Below are 23,568 nucleotides of genomic sequence, written 5' to 3' on the forward strand. Positions count from 1 at the left end.
TGATTTTTGGTCAACATCAACATTTTAATGTTAGATTCATCATTTGATCTAGGGTTGATCATGATTCATCAAGAAAAGCCCCAAAATCATCAAAAACCTAAGTTTCTAAATTAGGGTTTTTAAGGAGAAAGTCAACCCAACTTTGATCAGCCATAACTTTTACATGGAACATCAGAAATTTCCCATCCAAAGCTCATTTTGAAGGAAATTGAATTCTCTACAACTCTGTCTCTCTAAAGCCAAGGCCAGAAATGCTTCATTTGAGAGATATGAGCCAAAACATTACAGGTCCTTCTAGAAACTTGCAAAAAGCTGTTTCCTTCCAGAAGCCATATCTTCAAGATAAAATCCTCAAAACGTCCTAGAACACCTTCATATGACAAAAATTGAGTGAGTTATGATTTTCAGAAGTTGGGCAAAATTTGGAGAATGGATGAAACCCTAATTGACGAAATTCCAACTTTTGAACTAATGGGCCTATAATTTTGGGTCATCCACGTGATGTTAAGCTTATAAAGAGTCCATAAACTAATTTATAAAGATTTTTGGTTTTATTTTAATTTCTTTTGAATTTATCCATTTAAATTCAAATTTAATCAAAATAAAATACAAGGAAGATGTGCAAGGTTTATGGGCTTGGGACTTGAGTTCTTTAAGGCCCAAATAAACTCAGAAAAGGCTGAAAAAACGTGATAAAAGGATTGGTGCAAGATTGAGACAAAATAGGAAGAATATGATATATTTTCCAATCAAATTTCCATGAGAAAAAGATTATATATATATGAGGATATTCAGAACATTAGGGGATGAACATACACACAGGTTAGCAGCCATAAAAACTAAGGTTTGCATCTCAAAATTCCACGTGAAGATTGCACCATCAAAACCTTGATTACAGCCTTCCTCAAGGTCTTTCAAACGTCAGCTCGTACTCCTAAGGTATTGTAGAGCAATTACAAATCCAGAGCCATGGCAAAGCACCCCTGAAACGCATGCACTATAAGCCTGGTTTTGTTTTAAATTCATGATGATCATATTTCATATTTTATTGTGTTTTGGCTTGAATTAATATCACTAACGTGTTCCTGAGATACCATAGGTCACGTTTAATCCCTCGCATGAGATTTAGAACGCACGGATAGTCATCTTCCATGACTAGGGCATAAGCTTGATGAAGCTTCGTATCTCAAGATGCAGGAGTTTTTAGCCGAATCTAATGGTGAATTTGGATTCAGGAGGGTTTGTTTATGTAATCTGGATCCTCCTTATTTTTGTGAGGATCGTTCTTGCGTGTGTTCCATAGTTGCAGGTCTGAGTTTGGAAAAAGCAGCGAAATCCGCAGGAAATTCCGCGGAGAAACCCGTAGCAATTTCCGCAGGAACGAATGAGAGAGATGATGAACAGTGCCCAGGAGAAAGGGGGGTTCACGCGTGGCTTCTTCGTGCAATATTACTAGCCAATCAACTTCTATGGTCTCTCTCCTCCACGCGTTTTGTTACCATTTGCTGGTCAACAGGCGCTCCCTCTCTCTCCAAATATGACTCGCTGGCCTGCAAGCAGGGGGGCCCATCTTGACTCATCTTTTAATTTGTTTTGGTTTTCGTTGTTAATTTAATATATGTTAATATTGATGGAATGTATTGATGACTAATGAACACAGCACAATTGGCAAAGCATCATGTTAGCATACCATAAAGACCCAGGTTCGACCCTGGCTGAAGACCATTATTTTTAACATTAGATTCAGTGCTATGCCTCCTCACGAGTCCACGCTACACCACCACGTACCACCATCAGATCTCCAAGCTGTTGATCTAGTGCTCCACAGCACGCAACTCCACCATGAACCTTCAGCAGCGCATAATACTGGATCCCAGCAGCCAGGTTTCTCTTTCTTTTTTAGTTTTTAATTCAATTGTTTTTATTTAAATATAGTCTTTTGATTATGTATTTTATATTAAACTAATTAGTAATTAGATTTAATTAATTAGGATAATAAACTTAGATAATTAGAATTATAATTTTAATTAGGTTAGTTTTTTTAATTTGTAAGAATAATTAGAATAATTTATTTAGTAATTAGTTTAGGTTGAAATTAAAACAATTTAATTTAAGAATTTAATTAATTAATTAGATTTTTAGGTTAAACAATTTAGGGTTATATTTTAATTTAATTAGGATTAATTTTAATTAATTTTCTAACCAGTGATTTAATTATAGGTTTACCCTAAACTTTACAAACCATAGACAATCCTAGAAACTTTAAGGTAGGGGTTGTCCATTAACTGTAGGTATAGGTTCACCCTTTTGTAATCAAACATTGAATTTCTTCAGACGCGCATTCTCTTCTCATCCCATACTCCATTGATTGTCGAATGCTCTATTTAAATTTCCTCCTTATTTTATTTGCCTTTATTTATTTGTTTAAATTAGTTGCTTTTATTTATTTATTTATGTAGGCTATTTTCCTTTCTGCCTTGCTGGCATATTCTATTAACTATGGTTAACTTTGCCCCATTTGGGTTTGCCTTATGTCATTTACCTTGCCTGTTTAATTCTTGCAATATTATTGTATTCCTTCTGTATTTTGCCTCTATTTTCCCTACAGGTGTTTATTGTAATAATTTAGATTTATTTTTCCGCCTTTATTTTCACGCATCTACAAGTGTTTATTGTAATAGCGTAGGACTTTTAATTTCTGCCTTTAATTTTTGCTCGTTTTAAACTGCGTGGTTAGTAATCCTAGGGAGTGAAAACCATGAATTGAATATAGAATCACTAATTTTAAAAGATAAATGTAATCGAAGTTAACCACGTGATTGTGCACCCACACACCTTTAGGGTAACCCTTCTTGTTGCCTTAATTTTGTTGCCTAAAAATAGTCAAGTCCCTCGATTCCGAGGATACCTAAAGCAATGTGGCCTTTAAAGTTATTGAAACTCCCTCGAGGTTGCCTTATAAATAATGATTGTCCCTATTGCTAAGGTATCCTCGCATGATGCCTAAAAAAGTTAATGACTATTATATCCTTCCCTTAGACTACCTGCCCTCTTTATGGTAGGGACAGTTTTATGGCGAACGATAATTCTCGATGACCCTTCAACATCCAATTGAAAGACTTCCCGCCCTCTTATGGTATGGATAGACCCTTGATCCGCTGTCGCGCGCGGATCAAAAACGAGTTGTTTTGTATAAAAGCAGTACAGCGACAATGGCTCGAGTCGTATCGCAAGGATTCTTGGTATTATTAACTAAAAGCAAATTCGAAATTAGGGGAGGTTTGGTTTAAGGTTCGATTTAACAAAAAGAGCAAATAAGTGATTTTGAAAAGTGATTATAAAATAAGTTGTTCTACTGTTCGGGTTCCCCACTTATCATCGGTAATTATAAATCTAATCCCCAAGCGAATTCTATCCCCTATTCGATTACAGCAACAATAAACAAGCGAGATTGATACTATACGGTTTATATTCCTATTATCCGAATTAAGCAAACGGATTCAGCACTCATGAATTAAGCAAACATGAATTGACATACGCGAGTTAACGATAAAGCAACGTTAAATCACGAAACAGATCAAGAAACATAAACTGATCGAATTTAATCAATAATATTATGTATGAATCGAATTAAGCATGCAACACATATATAAGATTATTGAAAGGGAAAAGAATTGGGATTAAATTATAAAACCTCAAAGATTCGGTGGAACATGAACAGTAGATCAACGATAGGATTAGTTCGCCATAGGATTCGTCAAAAGCTTGCCAAAATTCGTGAATGGAAGATGGCGTGAACAGTAACTCGGCTGCTACCCTAAGGGGAAAGAGTGCAACCCGTTTTACAATCTAACTGGGTCAAACATACGACCCAGGCCCAAAACTAAATGAGCCGAAACTTAACTAAAACTAGTGCTGCAACTTCAACGAATTTTCTGGCCCTTCTACAGTCCTATTCTGACTTCGGCTCCAACATAAGAATTGTAGCTCTTTCTCTTAGCTTTCCGACAATTTTTAGAACGCCTCAATCGGACTCCTGGAACTCTAGATATGATTGTTTCCGTGCAGACTGCTAAAGCTGAAAATTAAATACGAAAATCAAATAACAATAAAAATAAATTAAAATATAAAAACATTATAAAATACAAAAATAAGACAAGCAAACCATGGAAATGTATAAGTACAACCGTAGAGGAATGTGCATCAAAATGCACTGATCAAATTCCCCCACACTTGAACTTTTGCACTCCGAGCAAAATGAAAAACAAAACAAAGAAAGCACAAATACATCAACAATTATTCATCCTAGGCTACAAATCTTCTTCGGGTAAGTTTGCATCGACAGGTACTAATCTTGCACACTAAGGACATCGTAAGAACACTAACCACAGATATGCAGACATAAGCCTCCTAAATACACAAACCAATTCAAATCATATTATTATACCATAGCCTAACTTACTCATCCTTTTTGCTCTTTTTCATTCAGGCGCAATCACATTAAGCCCGTTATCTCCACACACTTATAGCAGGACGACCGGTTAGTGACTCTGATCCTTTTGCACGGGGTTCCGGTACTTGCGTGGCATAACCCTTTGCTTACTCAGATGTAGTTGCGGGGGATCGGACTGTAATCCTCCCTACCAAGTTCAGCACCAGAAACCGCTGAACCAACTAACAAAGAGTTTTGAAAACTTTTTTTTTTTAAGATTACACAACCGTTGGGTTAAGTGACCGGGTGAGGATCACCAAACTTAGAAGGTGTATTACCTTTTTCTTTTCTTTTTTTTTCTTTTCGGAACATTCACTTATATTCATCGGCTTCCCTGCGTAAAGTGTGTGAGAGATGGTGCCGACTGCTGAAATAAACTACTCAAGAGCTGTCAGAGAATGAGAATTTAAGGCTAAAACATAATAAAAAATTCAAATCGATTTTCATATGCAGGAGATGTACGGTGTTAGAACGATACCGACCTTGTGAATTTTTCCCACGTCTCCGCAAACTCGACTCAAATCAGTCTATAGCCTAAAACTTTCAAGAAGATGCATTTTTTTATTGGTTGAAATTAAAACAAAAACAAAAAAAAAATTGAAAGAAAACAAAACAAATAAATGATTCTCTCCCCCACACTTAAGACATACATTGTCCTCAATGAAAGAACATTAATATAAAATAAGAGTGAGAGAAAGGAAAGAACACACCCGAGTAGTCAAGGAGGATAAGTGATCACATAAGTTGCCTTTCCCAAAGAGAGATCTTCTATATTCTCTTCTTCAAAAGTGGGGTTCTCATGGAGTAGCTTCCGGTAATGCTCATCGTCCTTAAAAAGTGGTTTAGCTCCTTCGCCTTTTATTCCAGGATCAAAGGATTTTCTTCTAAAAGTAAAAGTGTCAAATGGGCACGTGAAGGTGCTCTCATCTTTCACAACATCAAGGAACCAAAGGTTATGGGGCTGCCTCACTACTTTTGCTGCATCTTCAAGTGAGATCCTATGCACACACATGGACGAACTAATATCATAAATGTCATCCAAGGTACATCCAATTCCTTTGTTATGCTTCTTCAAAACCTGCAAAAACTTACTTTCTTGATCAAAATAAAGTTTAGAAGAAATTATAACCGGAAGTTTTTCATTCATCTCTAAATAAGCATATTTAAGATTTTGAGGAATTGGTTTCAGCTCCCGGGAAGGTGGTTGTTCAATGGATGGTTTGATCCGGGCAGCCGGGGTGTCGAGAGCTTCATCTACATGAACAACTTCATTTGCAACCTCATCTGTAGTAAGAATATCAACTTGCAAGGCAACCTCAATTTCAGCACAAACAGAGCAAATTTTAGTGTCAGTACAAACATCACAAGAGTAAACATCATCAAAACCAGACAATGATGGAAAATCATCTGCAAACAAATCAGTACAAGTATCATCAACATTTTCAGAAAGCAACTCTATTTGAAAAATAGAATGCTCTTCCAAGCGTTGTTGGTTTGATCCTTGAGCTTGCTGCATGGCATTCATCAAAGTGGCAAGCTGTCCAATCTGTGTTTGCAAAGTCTGGAGAGTAGAATCTACTTGCTGTAGATACTGAAGATTATTTGCAGCCATTTGTTTGACAATATCCTCTAGTGAAGGTTCGGAAGGGGCAGAGCACACAACCTGAAATTCCTTCAGATGCTTATGCGGATCCTCACCTGCAAAACCATTAAACCTAGGCAACAAATGTGTTAAACCATATTCCAATTCAAAAGGTGCATCACCCGCAGGATAGTCAATACATAAACCATTATAGTTCACATTAGGGACAGCCAACTGCGTTAGTGTTCTTTGTTCAGCCATGAGTTCAACAAACACCGAAATACCGATAAAGTCCCATACATGCAGAAACGAATAGAAAGAATAAAAACGATTAAATTAAATTCAGAAAAATATAAAAACACGAAATTTAATCTAATTAAGATAAATAAGAATTTTGGGATTTTTTTTGGATTTTTTTGACTCTATGAAAACAGTAAAAAATTCATTAAAAATAGAAAAACGATGAATTTGGCGATTTGGGGTCGAATTCCCTTACTCTTTTAGAGTAAGGGAGTATTGATCGCACGATTTTTCTACTTCCAGTAGGCAAAAAAGTTTTACAATCGGATACAATTTTTGCAAAAATTGATTTTTTCGACTCTAAACGCGGACTGACCAAAACCGTGAGGAAATATGGCCTAAACGCACGAACACTAAATCTAAGACTCTAAAATCAGTTAATATTCACAAGAATCCCCGGCAACGGCGCCAATTTGATCCGCTGTCGCGCGCGGATCAAAAACGAGTTGTTTTGTATAAAAGCAGTACAGCGACAATGGCTCGAGTCGTATCGCAAGGATTCTTGGTATTATTAACTAAAAGCAAATTCGAAATTAGGGGAGGTTTGGTTTAAGGTTCGATTTAACAAAAAGAGCAAATAAGTGATTTTGAAAAGTGATTATAAAATAAGTTGTTCTACTGTTCGGGTTCCCCACTTATCATCGGTAATTATAAATCTAATCCCCAAGCGAATTCTATCCCCTATTCGATTACAGCAACAATAAACAAGCGAGATTGATACTATACGGTTTATATTCCTATTATCCGAATTAAGCAAACGGATTCAGCACTCATGAATTAAGCAAACATGAATTGACATACGCGAGTTAACGATAAAGCAACGTTAAATCACGAAACAGATCAAGAAACATAAACTGATCGAATTTAATCAATAATATTATGTATGAATCGAATTAAGCATGCAACACATATATAAGATTATTGAAAGGGAAAAGAATTGGGATTAAATTATAAAACCTCAAAGATTCGGTGGAACATGAACAGTAGATCAACGATAGGATTAGTTCGCCATAGGATTCGTCAAAAGCTTGCCAAAATTCGTGAATGGAAGATGGCGTGAACAGTAACTCGGCTGCTACCCTAAGGGGAAAGAGTGCAACCCGTTTTACAATCTAACTGGGTCAAACATACGACCCAGGCCCAAAACTAAATGAGCCGAAACTTAACTAAAACTAGTGCTGCAACTTCAACGAATTTTCTGGCCCTTCTACAGTCCTATTCTGACTTCGGCTCCAACATAAGAATTGTAGCTCTTTCTCTTAGCTTTCCGGCAATTTTTAGAACGCCTCAATCGGACTCCTGGAACTCTAGATATGATTGTTTCCGTGCAGACTGCTAAAGCTGAAAATTAAATACGAAAATCAAATAACAATAAAAATAAATTAAAATATAAAAACATTATAAAATACAAAAATAAGACAAGCAAACCATGGAAATGTATAAGTACAACCGTAGAGGAATGTGCATCAAAATGCACTGATCAACCCTTTTACCCTGAAAAGCTAAAAGAACATTTTTTATAACTTAAGGGTAATTGCTTTCTAATTGCTTGCTCTATTTTTCAAATTCAAATTCAAACTCCTTTTCCCACTAATTTTCAAGTACTTTTCAAAAAGACTACGCTTATTTACAAGCTAAAGTTCTTATTCGAATTTCTATTCACACCCTACTTTTTAAACAATTCAAACATTTTTGAAAACAAAAGCGAGCTGAGCAATTAAGAGCCCATGGATAACCATGGATACAAAGGGTGCTTTAAACCTTCCCTTTGTATAATTTACCCCCCGAACTCAAAATCTTTTTTAAAGGTCTTTTTCTGTTCTTTTAGCCTTTCTATAAATTGGATAAAATAAAAGTCGGTGGCGACTCTTGCTATCCGCACACTTCTTTCAATAAAAGTCAGTTCACAGTGTTACACCCTCATATATAAGTGTAACACTGAGTCACACCCAAATACATTTTATTACTTTAATGTCTTTCCTTAATCTTTTATTGACTTGAACGCCAGAATGCTAATCTTTTTTGTATGTACCACATTCGTTCTTCGAAGAACCATGTCAGCCGCACCAAAAGCCTTCCACTATAGTCTTTATCACTAAACCATATATCTTTTGTTCTAGTACGAGACATCAATTTTTAAAATTTTCCCAATGAATAAACTCAAAAATTATACTAGACTAAAACTTCAGAGAATTTTAAAGAATTTTGATAAATTATTCAAATTTAATCTATAATGTCATAATTATCTAAATATTAATTATAAATATTAAGTTATCATTTCAAATAAAATTATTTACTTAAAAAAATTTAATCTATTTTTTTTATCATCTTTTCTCTCTAAAGACCTTTCTTTATCTTTCTTTCAATGAATGGATTATTTTAATAAGGTAACGTAATGTTTTGAAATGATTTGCACAAAATTTATTATTTGGATATAAAAATGAAAAATTATTAAAATGATAGAAATTTATGGAGTATTTTATCTAAGTTAAATTTAGTAATTTTGAAATGACACCAAAAACCAAATAATTTGAAATTTCTCTCCTACTCCATAGAATGTATTTGTTACTATTATTTCTTCAAATTTTGCAAATTGGTCCTCATATTTTTGAAAATTACAAAATTGAATCCAAAAAATTTCAAAAAACTTGTAAATTGGTCCTTAATAATTTTTAAAATTTACAATTTGATGCTTCAAATTTTTAAAAATTGCAAATTGGTCCTTACTTTTCAATTTTTTAATTTAGTTCAAAAAATTTAAATTTTATTAAAAATGATTTAAAAAATATAACAGTGAATTATCTTAATACTCCATCCAAATAAAATAATTTAAAAATAAATGAATTTAAATTGAATCATTTGAATTGTTTTAAATTTTAAATTCTTTTAAAATTTCCAATTACTTCATCCAAACACACTTTAGGAAAATTTCAAAATTCTATTAAATTTTTTCTAAGTATAGTTTAAAAATGTTTAAATATGAAAATTAGAATATGATAAATGGTAATTAAAGGAAAAAATTAAGTTTCCCCACTTTAACTTTTATCCTTTGTCTTTGGCAGCTCCCCCACACTTAAACCCAAATTAATTAAAATTATCCTTCTAAGCAAAAGGAAAGGCATGCATGCAACTAGAGCTGTCAAAATAGAATAGTTTATATGGATCGGCTCATCAGACCCGAAAAATCATAGGATTTGGCCTTTAAAATAAGAGCTCATATTTTTTAGAGTCTTTTTATCCCAATCCTAAAAAGCCCGCTACCCATTAGGGCTAGGCCATATGGGCTGTGGATAGCCCATTAGACCTGCATAATTATAAATTTAAAAATATATTAATATTTACATTATCTTACTCCAAATTAAAATATTGATTTTTCTCACTTCACTAAATTTTATCTCTATTTTATTCAATCTTTCTCTTGTAAATATTATACATTAATAAAATCAACATTTTTTCATCGTATTATATTAATTTTTCTCTTATAATAAATATTCAAGTATTATTTATACAATTTAGACATATAATATATTTAGAAACATATTATAGTATTTATAAAAGATAACATAGTACTTAAAAATGTATTACGTTTAAAATAACATAATTTTTAATTTTATTAATAATAAATATTATGAAATTTTTATTTTTATTTTTTTAAATAAAAAAGTCCATTTAGGGTCGGGTAGTCCGAAGCCCATTTAAGTCGGACTCTGATAATAAATCTTGAGCTCATATTACACAGGTTTTTTTGGCCCAACCCTAAAAAGTCCAAGAACCACCAGGACCAGCTAATTTAAGACACAATAGCCCATTTTACCAGCTCTACATTCAACCATCCTCACAAAAAGCACAAGAACAAAAAGCAACAGCCATTATGAAAGATCGAAAAAGAAGCTTTTAATAGAATGGAAGTTGAAGTTTGTTTTGAAGGGAAAAGCAAGTGTATGGAGCCCTCCAAATCCAATTGGGCTTTGGAGCCACCTTGTTTCCTTTCGTTTCATCAAGAGTCGTCTTTGTTTGAAATTCAAGATTCTTATGCCTTATTTAACATTCTATGATGATTAATGATCATGCCCAATTGCCAAATTCCAAATTGTAAAGCCGTTTTCTTAACACACTTGTGGCCTCAACTTTTCACCAACTCCTTTTCATTATTTTATTAAAACATATTTATTTCTTTCTTTTGTAAAATATTTCTGTTTTATATATATGGCTTGTATTTGTTCAGACAAAACATACTACTCTTCGATCACGTAAGCATTATCTATAAATGACCTAAATCTTAAAACATAAATTTTAGTTATTAAGACACAACAAAAATCTTTAAATGTTCTACTAAAATTTTAAAATATTTTTTATATACTTTTCAAATATTATAATAAATTAATAAATTATTTGATATTTGGTCTTGATGAACATTTATTGTCATTGTCTAAATGTCATCAAGATAATTTATCAAGATTTAATCTTCTTATCTTTTATTTAAAAAATCCTTCTAATATATATATATATATATATATATATATATATATATATATATATATATATATATATATATATATATATACGAGGAGGGTTATATTTACTCCAGGAGCAAGTTATTATAACTTAGTCAAAATCTAGACCATTGATTCTTTTCAATCCAGTGGTTAAAAATAATAAGTAATTAAATATGGAGAGAAAAAACTATTACTTATTATTTTTAACCATTAGATTGAGAAGAATCAATGATCTAGATTTGGAGTAAGTTATAATAATAACTTACTCCTAGAGTAAATATAAACGAAATTTGAGACAACTTACTACCATAAATGTCAACTTAGAGAATGGTGAGCTGCTCACAAAGAATTAAGATTAGATAGACGAAGACGACAATCACAACAAAACGATCTCCACACAATTTTATTAAGGGTAAGATTAATGTGTCATTCTCTTACCAACACAATAAAATCGAAATCGATATATGTTTGAGGGACAAACACAACAAATTTATAAAAAATTTCAACTTCATATAAATGTCAATATTAGAGAGACGGTGAACTTAAATCAACAGTAAACTCATTTACTACTTTAGTTCAATACACGTCCACAAACCTCATTTACTACTTCAGTTCAATACAAGTACACAAACCTCTAGGCAAATTACTTTATGGTCTTTTTACAATAATAATTGTTATGTCAAATTTTTTATTAGAGCATCTCCAATGGTGTAACCCATTTTTGGGTTCTTTATGGGTCTCACTAGCCACATCATCTTAAAATAATTTTTATAATTTTTATTTTAATTGTATAATTCTAAAAAGTTATTATTGGGCCCACAACTTTACCTAATAAACTAATTTGATTGGGTACCACAATTTTTTCATAGTTGCATTGCAATGCAATGGTACTATGATGTGGTATGTCTAGGTGGAGAACTCAAAAGAAAATACCACCATTGAAGATGCTCTTAGAGAATGATATGATTCGTAATCTTAATATTTAAAATTTTAATTAGGGTAAATTAGATTTGTTTTGCTCTAACAAATAAAATAACAACATGTAGTTGATGTTTTTTGACCGATATACCCCTACCTCTCGTTTTCCGTAGATTGTATAGTTGCCACCATCGTCATACACACACATTCAATCAATTTGATCAGACACACAGAACTACCAACAACATGGATAGGGTATTCTCCGTAGATGAAATCCCCGAACACTTCTGGTCACCGCCGATTCACGTCTCCGGCGACGATGAATCCTCTAAGATGAGCCGCAGTGCTTCCGAGTGGGCTTTTCAACGCTTCCTCCAAGAAGCTTCGGTTTCTGCCACATCTCCTCCTCCTTCTTCCCCTCTTGCTGATGTGGATACTCAGTCTAAACCCACTACCATCGCACCAATGGACGCCGGAGTTTTGTCCAATGGACATCCGCATCCTCCTCCTCCGGTGGCCGTTGATTCCGAGGAATATCGGGCTGTGTTGAAGAGTAAGCTTAATCTCGCGTGCGCTGCGGTGGCCATGACTAGGGTATTTTCGATTTTCCCTTTTACAATGTGAAACCATTCTAATTGTTTGGATTTGAATTTGGATCTGTCTTGATTTGTTTTATTCATGTTTTGGTAGTTGCGTGTTGTGAAATATATATATATTTTTTATTCTTTTGCATTCTTGGTTCTGATTCTTCTGAATATTTCTAGTTTTCGTTTTTCTGTTCTCTAATTTAGCTGATTGGAGTTTCTATTAGACATTGGAATGTTTCTAACTGGTAAAACAAGTGGAAAAGTATATTTTTGTTTGTTCTTATGCTCTCAGCCTAAACTATATATCGTATTGATGTGAAACTATTGCATAATTCAGAGCTGTATAAATCATGATTTTAAATTACGGTCGATGATTCAGTTGCAGGTGTTGCAATTGCGGTCACTGCGGTCATTGCGACCGTTGCGGCGTGAATTTTGGTTGGGAAGAGTTTGAAAATACTCACACATTTAATGTTAAGATTTTTTAGAAGAAAATTGAGTTTTGGGGTCTAAATTTTGATTTTTGACGAACTATTTGAAGAAACCTAGGAGAAGTTGTTTGATGTAGTTCCTAATGTAGAATGATGCGAGATTTCAAATCACACCGTAATTGCAACCGATGCGGTTGCGGTGACTACCGTATCTGCAATATTGCGGCTACAATTGAGGTTGCGGACCGCAATTTAAAAACCATGGTATAAATATATTTCTTCTTTAGTACTCCCTCCGTCCCATATTATAAGCAATATTCACTTTTTAGGTTCAATGACTACTTAATGTATCCGGTCTATATATAGACCCATTACATTAAGTAGTCAATGAACCTAGAAAATGAATGTTGCTTATAATATGGGACGGAGGGAGTATTTCACTGGCTCCTATCTAAGATTAATTAATCTTTTGAAATCCAGTTAAAATTTGATATAGTCTTTCAACGAATAACTAATAGCTTTACTGAAATTAGGATTGAGCTTCCAAACAAAAGGTCTTTGATGGCTTCCATAAAATGCTTATTTTAAAAATATATGTTTGTGTACATCTCGAGAAGTTATTATGAAAGATCTCGAGATTAACGATTTGGATAGATGCATGGTTCTGGATAGAATATTATGGTGAAAGTTGATCCATGTAGCCGACTCCACTTGTTGGGATAAGGCTTGGTCGTTATTGTATGTTTGTGTACATCGTTAGTCTATATATCGCCCACCTTGCATTTACTTTTGGTCATCTGCAATTCTGCATCTCAATTGTACTCTTTCCATTTGCATTTATTTTGTAGTTTTGTATGATCTATTACTTTTACATGGTTTGAAAATTGACCTAACCAGCTTCCACTTTGCTTATCTTTTCACAGTGAGATCTATGCATGTATGTAATTTTTGTTTCTTACTCATTGCAATAGGGTTCTTTGCCTAAATCTCAAGATCCAGCCTCTTTTCCTGAGAATGGATCACAGTCTTCTAATCCTACTCAAGTTGGATCTCAGCCCGTTTTTGAAGGTTTGAATCAATAACTATTTTTACTTATATGAAAACCTAGAAGATTAATTTAAGGAAGTGGATCACATCTATGAAAAAAATTAATGACAGCACTAGGCCGGTCCATGAATAACTTAGACGTAGCTGAATGCTGATGTCTTAATATAAAATAATATTTAGCAACTACTGTTAGTACTCACATGAGTAAGGTAAATACATAATCTATGTTTACAAGTTTGTTTTAATCAAAAAACTTTTATTCTCTTTTAGTGACATGTTAAGTAATTTCTTGAGTAGCTTTAGGGCTATTTTCTTTCTCTTAATATGGATAACCCTTAATGAATTATGTCAAATATATATATTTATGTAGGATCTGCTCCTTCTGGAAACGATCCACCTGTATTACAAGATAAAGATGCCAAAGTATCACCTGCGATCCCTTCCATACCTCCTGTGCAGAAAAAAACTGTTGTTGCAATTAGACCATCAACAAGTGGATCATCAAGAGATCTGTCAGATGATGACGAAGCTGAGGGAGAGACAGATATGAATGACAACACAGACCCAGCTGACGTAAAACGAGTAAGGAGGTATCATTTCTCTTAATATTTACTGATTTTGTCATTGGAAATGCTTTTTCTTTTATATGATGTACATTTAGGAAATAACAATTTGGAAAATTGTCTAATTGGCTCCATAATGCTTTAGAAGTTTGTTTTACCAAGTATGATTTCCTCGCTCCTTTCTGCTAAATGAACCAAGTGACAGACCTGTCTAAAAATTGCATCTGACCGGTGTCAATATCTTATTTTTCTTTTTGACAAGTGTGTGCAAATTGTTGATGTGGTTGGTTGCATCAATTTTCCAGTTGAGCTCCCTTGTTTTTTCCCTTTCAAACTAAGATGCGAACAAAACCCTCTTGAAGAGGATGTTGCATTTCAATTTAAGTGATTATGCATCTGTTAATTTATACAATAAGTTGAAAAAATGATATTATTCGTAAGCTACTACACTTAACTTACCTGATTTTTTTTTCACAGCTGAGAATATTTTTTTTACTCGGTTATTATGAAACACTCATTTGTTCGATTTGAGAACACATTCTACCTCGGTTAATTCAATGTCTAATGACATTTATTTGTCAGGATGCTTTCCAATAGAGAGTCTGCAAGACGCTCAAGACGAAGAAAGCAGGCTCATTTAACCGAGTTGGAAACACAGGTGTGTATTTTATTTTAGATCTGGTTCTTTTCCCTCTTCAATTTTTCTGTCTGTTTAGTTCTTCCATGGAGATTTTCATGTTTTCTGACCATATTTTGTATCTTAGGTTTCTCAATTAAGAGGTGAAAATTCTTCCTTGGTAAAGCGCCTCTCTGATGTGAGCCAAAAGTACACTGATTCTGCTGTTGACAACAGAGTACTGAAAGCTGATGTCGAAACCTTGAGAGCAAAGGTAAAAAACTGCTGTAGCAAAACCACTCAATTTTTATCATACCAAGTTTTTTTTTTTGCTATAAGATAGTGGTTTGACCTTGTCTAATAGAGCTTAAAATGGAAGTAATTTTGATTTGTAATGACAAAGATCTGACATGTTTCTGGTTTTGAATCATATTATTCTCTCAATTAGGTGAAAATGGCTGAAGAGACCGTCAAAAGAATTACTGGATTGAATCCGATGTTTCACGTCATGCCTGATATATCATCAATGGGCATGCCACCATTTGATGGAAGCCCTTCAGACAATTCAGCTGATGCAGCTGTTCCTGTGCAAGATGATCCACATCATCACTTCTATCAACCCGGGTCTAACAATCCTATTCCATGTCACGAAATGAGAGTCAACAATGGGTTGGGAGAAATTTCTTCGATTGAAAATGCTCCGCAGAATAATGCAGCAGTTGTAGGTGGTGGTAACAAGGCGGGCCAAACAGCTCCTCCCGTGCACCGGGTGGCTAGCTTGGAACATCTTCAGAATCGGATTCGTGGAGGCGCCGATTCTTGTGGACCTTCTAATGGGGAGCAGTAATTAAATAGCCATAAATTGGGGTTGATTTAGTCAAGAAATTACTCTTGAACACTCATTTATGTATTATAAGTTAAGTTCTATTCTTAATTACTTGCAAATCAATTTAATGGAGCACATGATGCTGTACTCAATCAGTGCACTCCAGATCTTCTTTTGGGTTAGATAAAATTTACCCTCTTTTATAGTTAACAATTACCTATTTCTTCAAAACGTTTGGTCAATGATGAGAGGGAGCGGAGAAGTACATTTTTTGTTTTATATTAATAAAAGTAATAGAAAACATTTTTTCCATTACTCTTAATCAGTTTTATAGTATAAATAAATTTTTCTAATCGGGTTAGAGTACTTCTAGTTGGCTAAAAAAAACTCCATTGATTATTCAAGAGTACTTTGATAGTATGGTAAGAGATCTCGTTCGATTAGAAATTAGTCTCTAGTTGGCTGTAGAGGATATATGATTTTTGTAAAAATAATTATTTTGATTCATCCATTCAAAGGAATGGAGGAAAAATAAATGGACTTGGATCAAATAAAACTGAAAAATACTATAGTTATAAAAAAAAAGTGGTATACACTGACATCACAAATTGAAAATCTTAACATAGTCCCACCCAATCCGCAACCTCATCCTTTTTCCCAAACAATATTCCTGATAATTGTTATCCACTCATTTAGCAGAAACCAGTAAATAGAATCTAAACCAAAAATGGAGATAACACTTTCCCTTTCTTCATCTTCAGTTATTCCAACTAAGCTACCAATAACCTCTTCATCCTATTCCAATTTATCCTTCTCAGCTTCCAACTCCAACACTTCCTCACTTCTCTTGAAGAAAGCCAGAATCAAAACCAGAACAACAAAGCGTTTCACCTGCAATGCCTTCTTCGGTCTAGGCGTGCCCGAGCTTGTTGTTATTGCAGGAGTCGCCGCGCTTGTTTTCGGTCCCAAGAAACTGCCCGAAGTCGGTCGCAGTATCGGCCAAACTGTCAAAAGCTTTCAACAGGTTCCATATTTTCTTCATTATATAACTAAATAACAGATTGATTTTTTTTTTAAATAATTGCATAAAATTTTTTAACATCAATACTTTGTGTAGTAAGTTTTTTATTAATTAGATTTTGAAATATTGTAGGCTGCAAAGGAATTTGAGACAGAGCTAAAAAAGGAACCAAATCCTACAGAAGAAATCCCTGTTGCGAGTGAGCAAGAGAAACAAGACATTAAGGTTTCTAGTACAAAGGATAATGTATGAGATGACATATGCTAAGTAGAGATTTCTTAGTAATAAAATTGTATTATGATGTTATTGTTATGGATTTAAAAGTAGTGTTATTCTATTAATTAATATATAAAAAGTCTCTGATTTCATCTCTATCTAACTAACCATGACAAGAAATAATATTTGATGGCGTTTGTGGTAGTTGAGTTACCCTTTTTCTGTTACAAGGAACATGGGTAGGTTAGGTATATAATTAAGAAACTTTACCTAAAACAAAACAGAATATATCTGTTGAAGACGATTCATTGAATCACACCAACGTTGATGCAATAAAAAAGTAGCAGAGTAAACCAATATTTAGATTTAAAAAATGGTTTTTGAGAATCACGCCCAGTGGGACTCGAACCCACAATCGCTTGATTAGAAGTCAAGCGCCTTATCCATTAGGCCATGGGCGCTTTGTTGTATAGAGTTGTCATACATTCTAATTTATTCATTTATGTAAAGTATGTATTACAATATTTTCCGAAAGTTATACCTCAATTGCTTATATTTTTAAAATTGTTGACTTCATTTGGTAAAATAATAAATAAATACAATTTTAAATTACATTAACCACTTCTTTATTAGTTACTAGTATATATTATTACTTTGATAATTATTTTACATTTACATTAATGACGATGACTGAGTAAATATCTTATAAAAAAATAACTAAATAAGACATAAGAATAAATTGTATAATTTTTAAAAGTGATTATTTACATTGAAATGAAAGGAAAACAAACAATAAGATGGACATCTATTTCTTTTGGGAACAAAAAACTAATCATTTAAAAAACTACATTCATATACATATTAGACACAACATTTGTATTGATGTTTTTTTGAACTTTTTAAAAGATCTATTATCTATGAAGTTAGGAAGTAAAAAATGTCAACTACAAATGATATAAAAATAGATTAATTGTCATAACATAATTTTTCATGTTTGACATCTTTGTTTGAAGTGATTTTTAGGTTGCATGTTCTACAGTAAAAGTCTCAATTTCACTTGTGGAGAAACCTCGGTCAAATCCACACATGTGGGCTTCTCTCATACGCACATGTTGGCCCAAGTATCGATGTTATCTCTTGTGGGTCAGTTAATAAGTTCACACAACATTTCTTCTTAGTACACTTAAGTGCACTTGAGTTTGTTTAAGTTCCTTAAGAGAAACCTGCCAGTCGATCTTGTAACATCCGACTCCAGCTGATATGGTTTGTTGATTACATTCGCCTATATATAAGGATTTTCCATTTTTTATAAAACTTTCTACTACCCTTAAGAATAAGTTTCTACTTGTGAGAGCATTTCCTTCTTTTTCTTCAAGAGTATTTCCTATAGTGATTGTTATTGTTTTGAGCAAAGTCTTCGTCTCCTCACTTGAACTTCGCTTTTCTCGTCATATTATGCTTTATTAGGTACCCTCATAACCTTAAGTTTTCCCCTATCTTTAGCATTTCCTTTATTGTATCCAATATGAGCGATATCCCAATAAGTTTGTCTAGAAGCTCTAGAAGTGATGATTCTTCTGTAGTTAGGGTGGAAGTATCCTTTGGTTCACACTCTTTCCCTTTAATTACTGATCAGTCATCCCATAAAGTCATACCTATAACTGATGATTTTCATTCACATAGGTTCTCTAGAGGCTCTCCGAATGGAGGAGCTTTCTCCAACAATTTTTTTCGATGCTCTCTTCTCTAATGACGATTTAGAAGGTGGTTTGCACTTGCTTACATGGCAACTTCATCCCAAGCTGCATGATCTTTGACTTCGCTTGCTTTGCTTACTCTAGAAATATAGGTTATTATTATGAGGAGGGAGGACACTAGAGACGACATCAAGGTTTACTAAAAAACCTATAATTGAGACCCTAACAATACCGACATCAAGGATCATCTAGAGCGTGGGGCCCCACCGAACGAAGTTTGTTGGCTTAAACCCTTTGAGAAATTTAAAGTCGATGAACTATCCCTAAAAAGGGGCTATGTTAGTGGAGCCAACCAACATGAACAAATGCAGTTGGGTGGATGTAGAAATAGTGAGGGCCCCACTCCAATTTAAGTACTCATGCGACCGTAAATGCGGACAACATCGCAGTCGATTGTCCTTTTAATTGGTTGGTCTTTCTAGTGAATCCAGAAAAAGGATATGCAACACCTTTGAAGGATATTCAATCCCCTTTTATGATTCATGAGGATAAGTTAGTGGTTGCCTCTATCTGAATTTGAGGTGGAGGTGTTGAAGTACCTAAAGGTTCCCCTCTCTCAACTTCAGTCGAGTCCCGGGCTTATATAACGGTGTTCCAATTTTGGGCCGATTACAGGTCTTGGAAACCTTTTTACCGGCTAATTCTTCAATTTGTTCCGAATCATACACATTTCCCACAATTATGTCCGAGATCAAGGGCTTATTGAGCTCTGTCATTGTATTCCCTCGTTTAGCCCTTTCTCTAAGGAATGTGGTGATTTTCTAGGGTGCTTTGTGCTAGTGAGGCCTCGCACTCGGGAGGATCACTTTGCCTACTGTTCTAGTCCTATTGGATTGTTTCGCTCTTGTAAGGGCAGGTTTTTGAAAATACTAGGCTTGGCCCCATTTTCATTCTGAGCCCCATTCGTACAACGTCAAACTAGACTCCTTCACTACTAAATAAGTTATGATGAAGAGGTAATTTTAGTCTCTATACCGGAAACTTGGCTATGAGGAAGAGTTTGTCCCTGTCGAAGTGTCATCTTCTTATCAGAAGAAGAAATACATTTATACCCATGCCATCATGAGTGTGTTCGGTCGCCCAGAGAGGGAAGAGATCTTTGGTGAAGACGTAGTCCTTGGGTTCGTTAGCTTAGCCTGATTAAAAGCTTTCATTTTGGTTGAGAATAAGCTTGTGTAAAAACTCAAGATCAACTTGTATAAGGTTCATGGACAAAACCTGCAAAAATTCAAAGTTTATAGTAAAAATTTCAAGAATATCTCTTAGGAACAAGAGTAGGTCAACGCTCAACCAAACTTGGATAAATCATTGGTACTATCTCTCTGAACCCTTATCTTTTATTTTCTGCTATTTAATGTATTACTTTTACTTTCCGCTGCTCAATTTACTCCAATATTAATTAAAGAATACTAACGTAGTTTATTTCTTAAGCAATAAAAATTTAAAATTAAATCGTAAATTTTGAATATCACAATTCACTCTCCCTCTTATGATTGAAGTTATTTTTCCAATAACTTTTATACTTTGGATCGTTATGATTGAATTTTCATCAAATTAGGTCTTAGCTTAATTGGGTCAAATACCTTTCATGAAAAGTGCATGAAAGAAAGAGGACATTTTACCTTCAAAGGAAGAAGACATGTATTTTTCCAACAATTTTTATTCTTGGGATTGTATAAAAAGTGTATGTTCTTCTCCTTTGATGATTGCTGATATATATTAGCAACCATTAAAGAAAAAAGACATACATTTTTTATATGACTCATATTAGAATTATTAATTAATGTATCTTATATGTATTATTTAAAATGATAATTTATATCGATTTTTTAAAAATTTCACTATTATGAATATGAGATTTCACTTTGGGTATTTTTAAGGGACCAAAAAGGGTATTTTGCCTAATTTTTTTTATCTCATTTGAAATAGCGAAGTAACGGAGTTAAATTGAGAGCTAAATTACTAATGTTTTATAGTATACAAGTCAAATCAAGCAAAATATATGTTACTAATCTTATCATTACACAAGTCTATTTAAATTAATCACTATTAAATAGCAGCAAATACTACAATAGAATATGGTTTTAAAAATTAATATTTTTCATTCAAGGAATATTTAAATGCTTAATATAATATTTTTACTTTATATAAAAAGCACTACTTTTATTAACAATATTATCCCTTGCCAATATTTTAGAAAAAGTATATATATAATTTCTAAATCACGTCTCTTAGGAAATATCAAAACAAAAGAACAAACAATTCATATCCTGGCATGACAAACTATAACATCAAGCCATGTAGAAAGCAATTACTTACAACTTAATGATTCATCATTGACTTATGTATGAATGACTTATTTATATGTTAAAACAATGATACATTGGACCTAGTTTCTTAAAAAGTATGATGTGCTGTATACCACTTTAATTTCATTTCATAATTTTTTCATATGTAAGATATACATGAGTACTTATTGATTGTTGCCAAAATAATATACATACTTATTGATAATAAAAAAAATCGATACGTGTCATCAATAAAGTAAATAAAGTGACCATATGCCGTTCTATAAATATGTGAAATAAAACTATTAGCTTTACGGTGATTAACAATTTAGCATTAAGTGGTAATTGATCTCAAATTAGAATATATGAATATAACAAAAAAAAAACACACAATAACAATATATGAATATAAGATGGATCTTCAAACAAGAGTAACAATCACATGGCATTTGAAAATCAAAGGATAACACTTTGTAAAAATTGTTATAATACATAAATTACATTTAATTATTCCATGATTCCAGTGCATGCACATTCTCTAAAATAAATACTATTTAATTATATCTCTTAATACTCTAAAACAAAAAGTATAAGGAAAAAGAAAAAAAAAAGTCAAATACAAGTTTAAAATGTTTTCTATTGGTACATTTTGTAATGAAAAACTTGAATCTATTAATATAGCTTTAGACTGCCTATTCTTTTATAAAACTACGTCAAACGAGACTTCTCTAACATGTTATATATTTTCAACAAACACCAACAATTGATAAGTGTCAGATTTACGTTTAATACGCTAACACTAATTGACTTATTATTTCACAAACAATTGTTACAAAACCCCCCAATTTATCAATGAAAAGTAAAAAAACACCCGTTTAGATCTTTTCTTGCATGCATTTATCAATAACATGTGAAAAGAACTAGAAAATTACATCAGGTGGACTTGTGCAATGGTTGGACCATGCACTATATCAGAACAAGTGATATATACCATCAATACATGTTTTTAGATGATAATACAAAGAAAGATCCTTGCTGGTTTTCAAGGATAAAACATGTCTTGAGTTATGTTCTGACATCTTGTATGACATTGTTCTTCTGGTTTAGAGATTAGTCTTTGAGAGAATTTCCATTTGATTAGAAGCAGAATACCATTGTCCTTACTGATCTTCATACTCTCTTACTCCCCCTGAGATATACAAATTTAGGACATCTTTGATGTTCATCCTCGAAGCACCCTCCATTTGAAATTTGTCACAGTTTCCAAATTTAGAATCTTCAGTTTGCTTGCTACACAAGATTCAGATTGCCACACTCTGCAACTTGAAGTAGAAGAAACTATAATTGTATAACCATAAATCAATCTTCAGCAGATAAGTTTGAACCTTATCTCTCTGGTGTCTTCAACAATATTGATGATGTATTTTCATGTAGAGCTTTTTCTTCATCACATACTTGTTCTCTTCATACAGTTATTGCAAATATCCAGCTCCCATCAAGATATTTAACAGTATCAATATGCTCCACCAGATACCATTGCCAAACTTCCTAAACTTGTGAAGATAACAGTGAACATTAACATTTAGTTCACACTAGTCCTTGAACACCTAATTGGAACTTGTATTCGGGCTTCTCATCTAATAAGTACTAAGTCTCCCGTCAAAGTACTCATTAGTTACTCAGTAAGATTTACTACTCACACTAGTTCATCTTGACTGATTTCTTCTTCACAGTCTTGCATCCAGGTTCTACACCTAATAAGTACTAAGTCTCCCGTCAAAGTACTTATTAGTTAGTCAGTTAGAATTTACTACTCTCACTAGAATATTCTGACTGATCACCTTCTTGCTTACCCTTGGCAATAAACACTTCCAAAAAAAAACTAAAGATCTTGAGATGATGTTGTAACATCTGATATGACATCATCCTTCATGGTTCTGGGTTAACATCTCTAACATCTAATTCATAGCACTTGGGGTGGAAATAGTAGAGTGTAATGATCAGCAACATCCAGACATATCAAGGAATAGAATAACCAACATCTCAATAGGCTTTTCTTCAGACTTTCATTCTGATTTTGAGATGATGAATGCCATAGTCTGTACCTATAGAGGAGATTCCCTCATTTAGGTTTTTGGAATAGACTTAGTTATGGCATAACACTGAATTAGTCAGATTCTTTTGAGCCATCTGACTTCCTGGATTCTAAATAACACTACCCTTTCTGGATAACTACTAGGGCAGTCAACATTCGTAACCATATTTCATTGTGGTTGAGACACAGTATTCAGTTCCAACAACTGCTCTATGGTTATGAATGAAAATTTCACATATCCGGTTCCTTTGATCAGAGGAAAATACCAGATGTAAGCTCATCTTGATTTAAACATAAAGGATCAGAAAGGAATACCTTCATGAGTTTTCTTTA

At 33.4% G+C, this 23,568-nt stretch overlaps 2 protein-coding genes and 1 non-coding gene across 3 annotated transcripts; 2 read left to right on the forward strand and 1 right to left on the reverse strand.

Annotated features, from left to right (window-relative positions):
* Positions 1–11,937: 11,937 nt before the first annotated feature.
* On the forward strand, positions 11,938–16,089 carry LOC131644145 (light-inducible protein CPRF2-like). The gene is made up of 6 exons (XM_058914565.1): positions 11,938–12,382; positions 13,778–13,874; positions 14,224–14,443; positions 14,999–15,074; positions 15,181–15,306; positions 15,481–16,089. The coding sequence occupies exons 1-6, from the start codon at positions 12,035–12,037 to the stop codon at positions 15,877–15,879; spliced, it is 1,266 nt and encodes a 421-aa protein (XP_058770548.1). The 5' UTR covers positions 11,938–12,034; the 3' UTR covers positions 15,880–16,089.
* A 367-nt stretch (positions 16,090–16,456) lies between these two features.
* LOC131644146 (sec-independent protein translocase protein TATA, chloroplastic) lies at positions 16,457–17,251 on the forward strand. The gene is made up of 2 exons (XM_058914566.1): positions 16,457–16,882; positions 17,012–17,251. Exons 1-2 carry the CDS (start codon positions 16,586–16,588, stop codon positions 17,129–17,131), a joined length of 417 nt encoding a protein of 138 aa, XP_058770549.1. The 5' UTR covers positions 16,457–16,585; the 3' UTR covers positions 17,132–17,251.
* Positions 17,252–17,483: 232 nt separating this feature from the next.
* TRNAR-UCU (transfer RNA arginine (anticodon UCU)) lies at positions 17,484–17,556 on the reverse strand. Its single transcript has one exon. It is a non-coding gene; the product is annotated as a tRNA-Arg (tRNA).
* Positions 17,557–23,568: the final 6,012 nt, after the last annotated feature.

Source organism: Vicia villosa, linkage group LG1 (genome assembly GCF_029867415.1).
Source record: "Vicia villosa cultivar HV-30 ecotype Madison, WI linkage group LG1, Vvil1.0, whole genome shotgun sequence".
NCBI classification, from domain to species: Eukaryota; Viridiplantae; Streptophyta; class Magnoliopsida; order Fabales; family Fabaceae; genus Vicia; species Vicia villosa.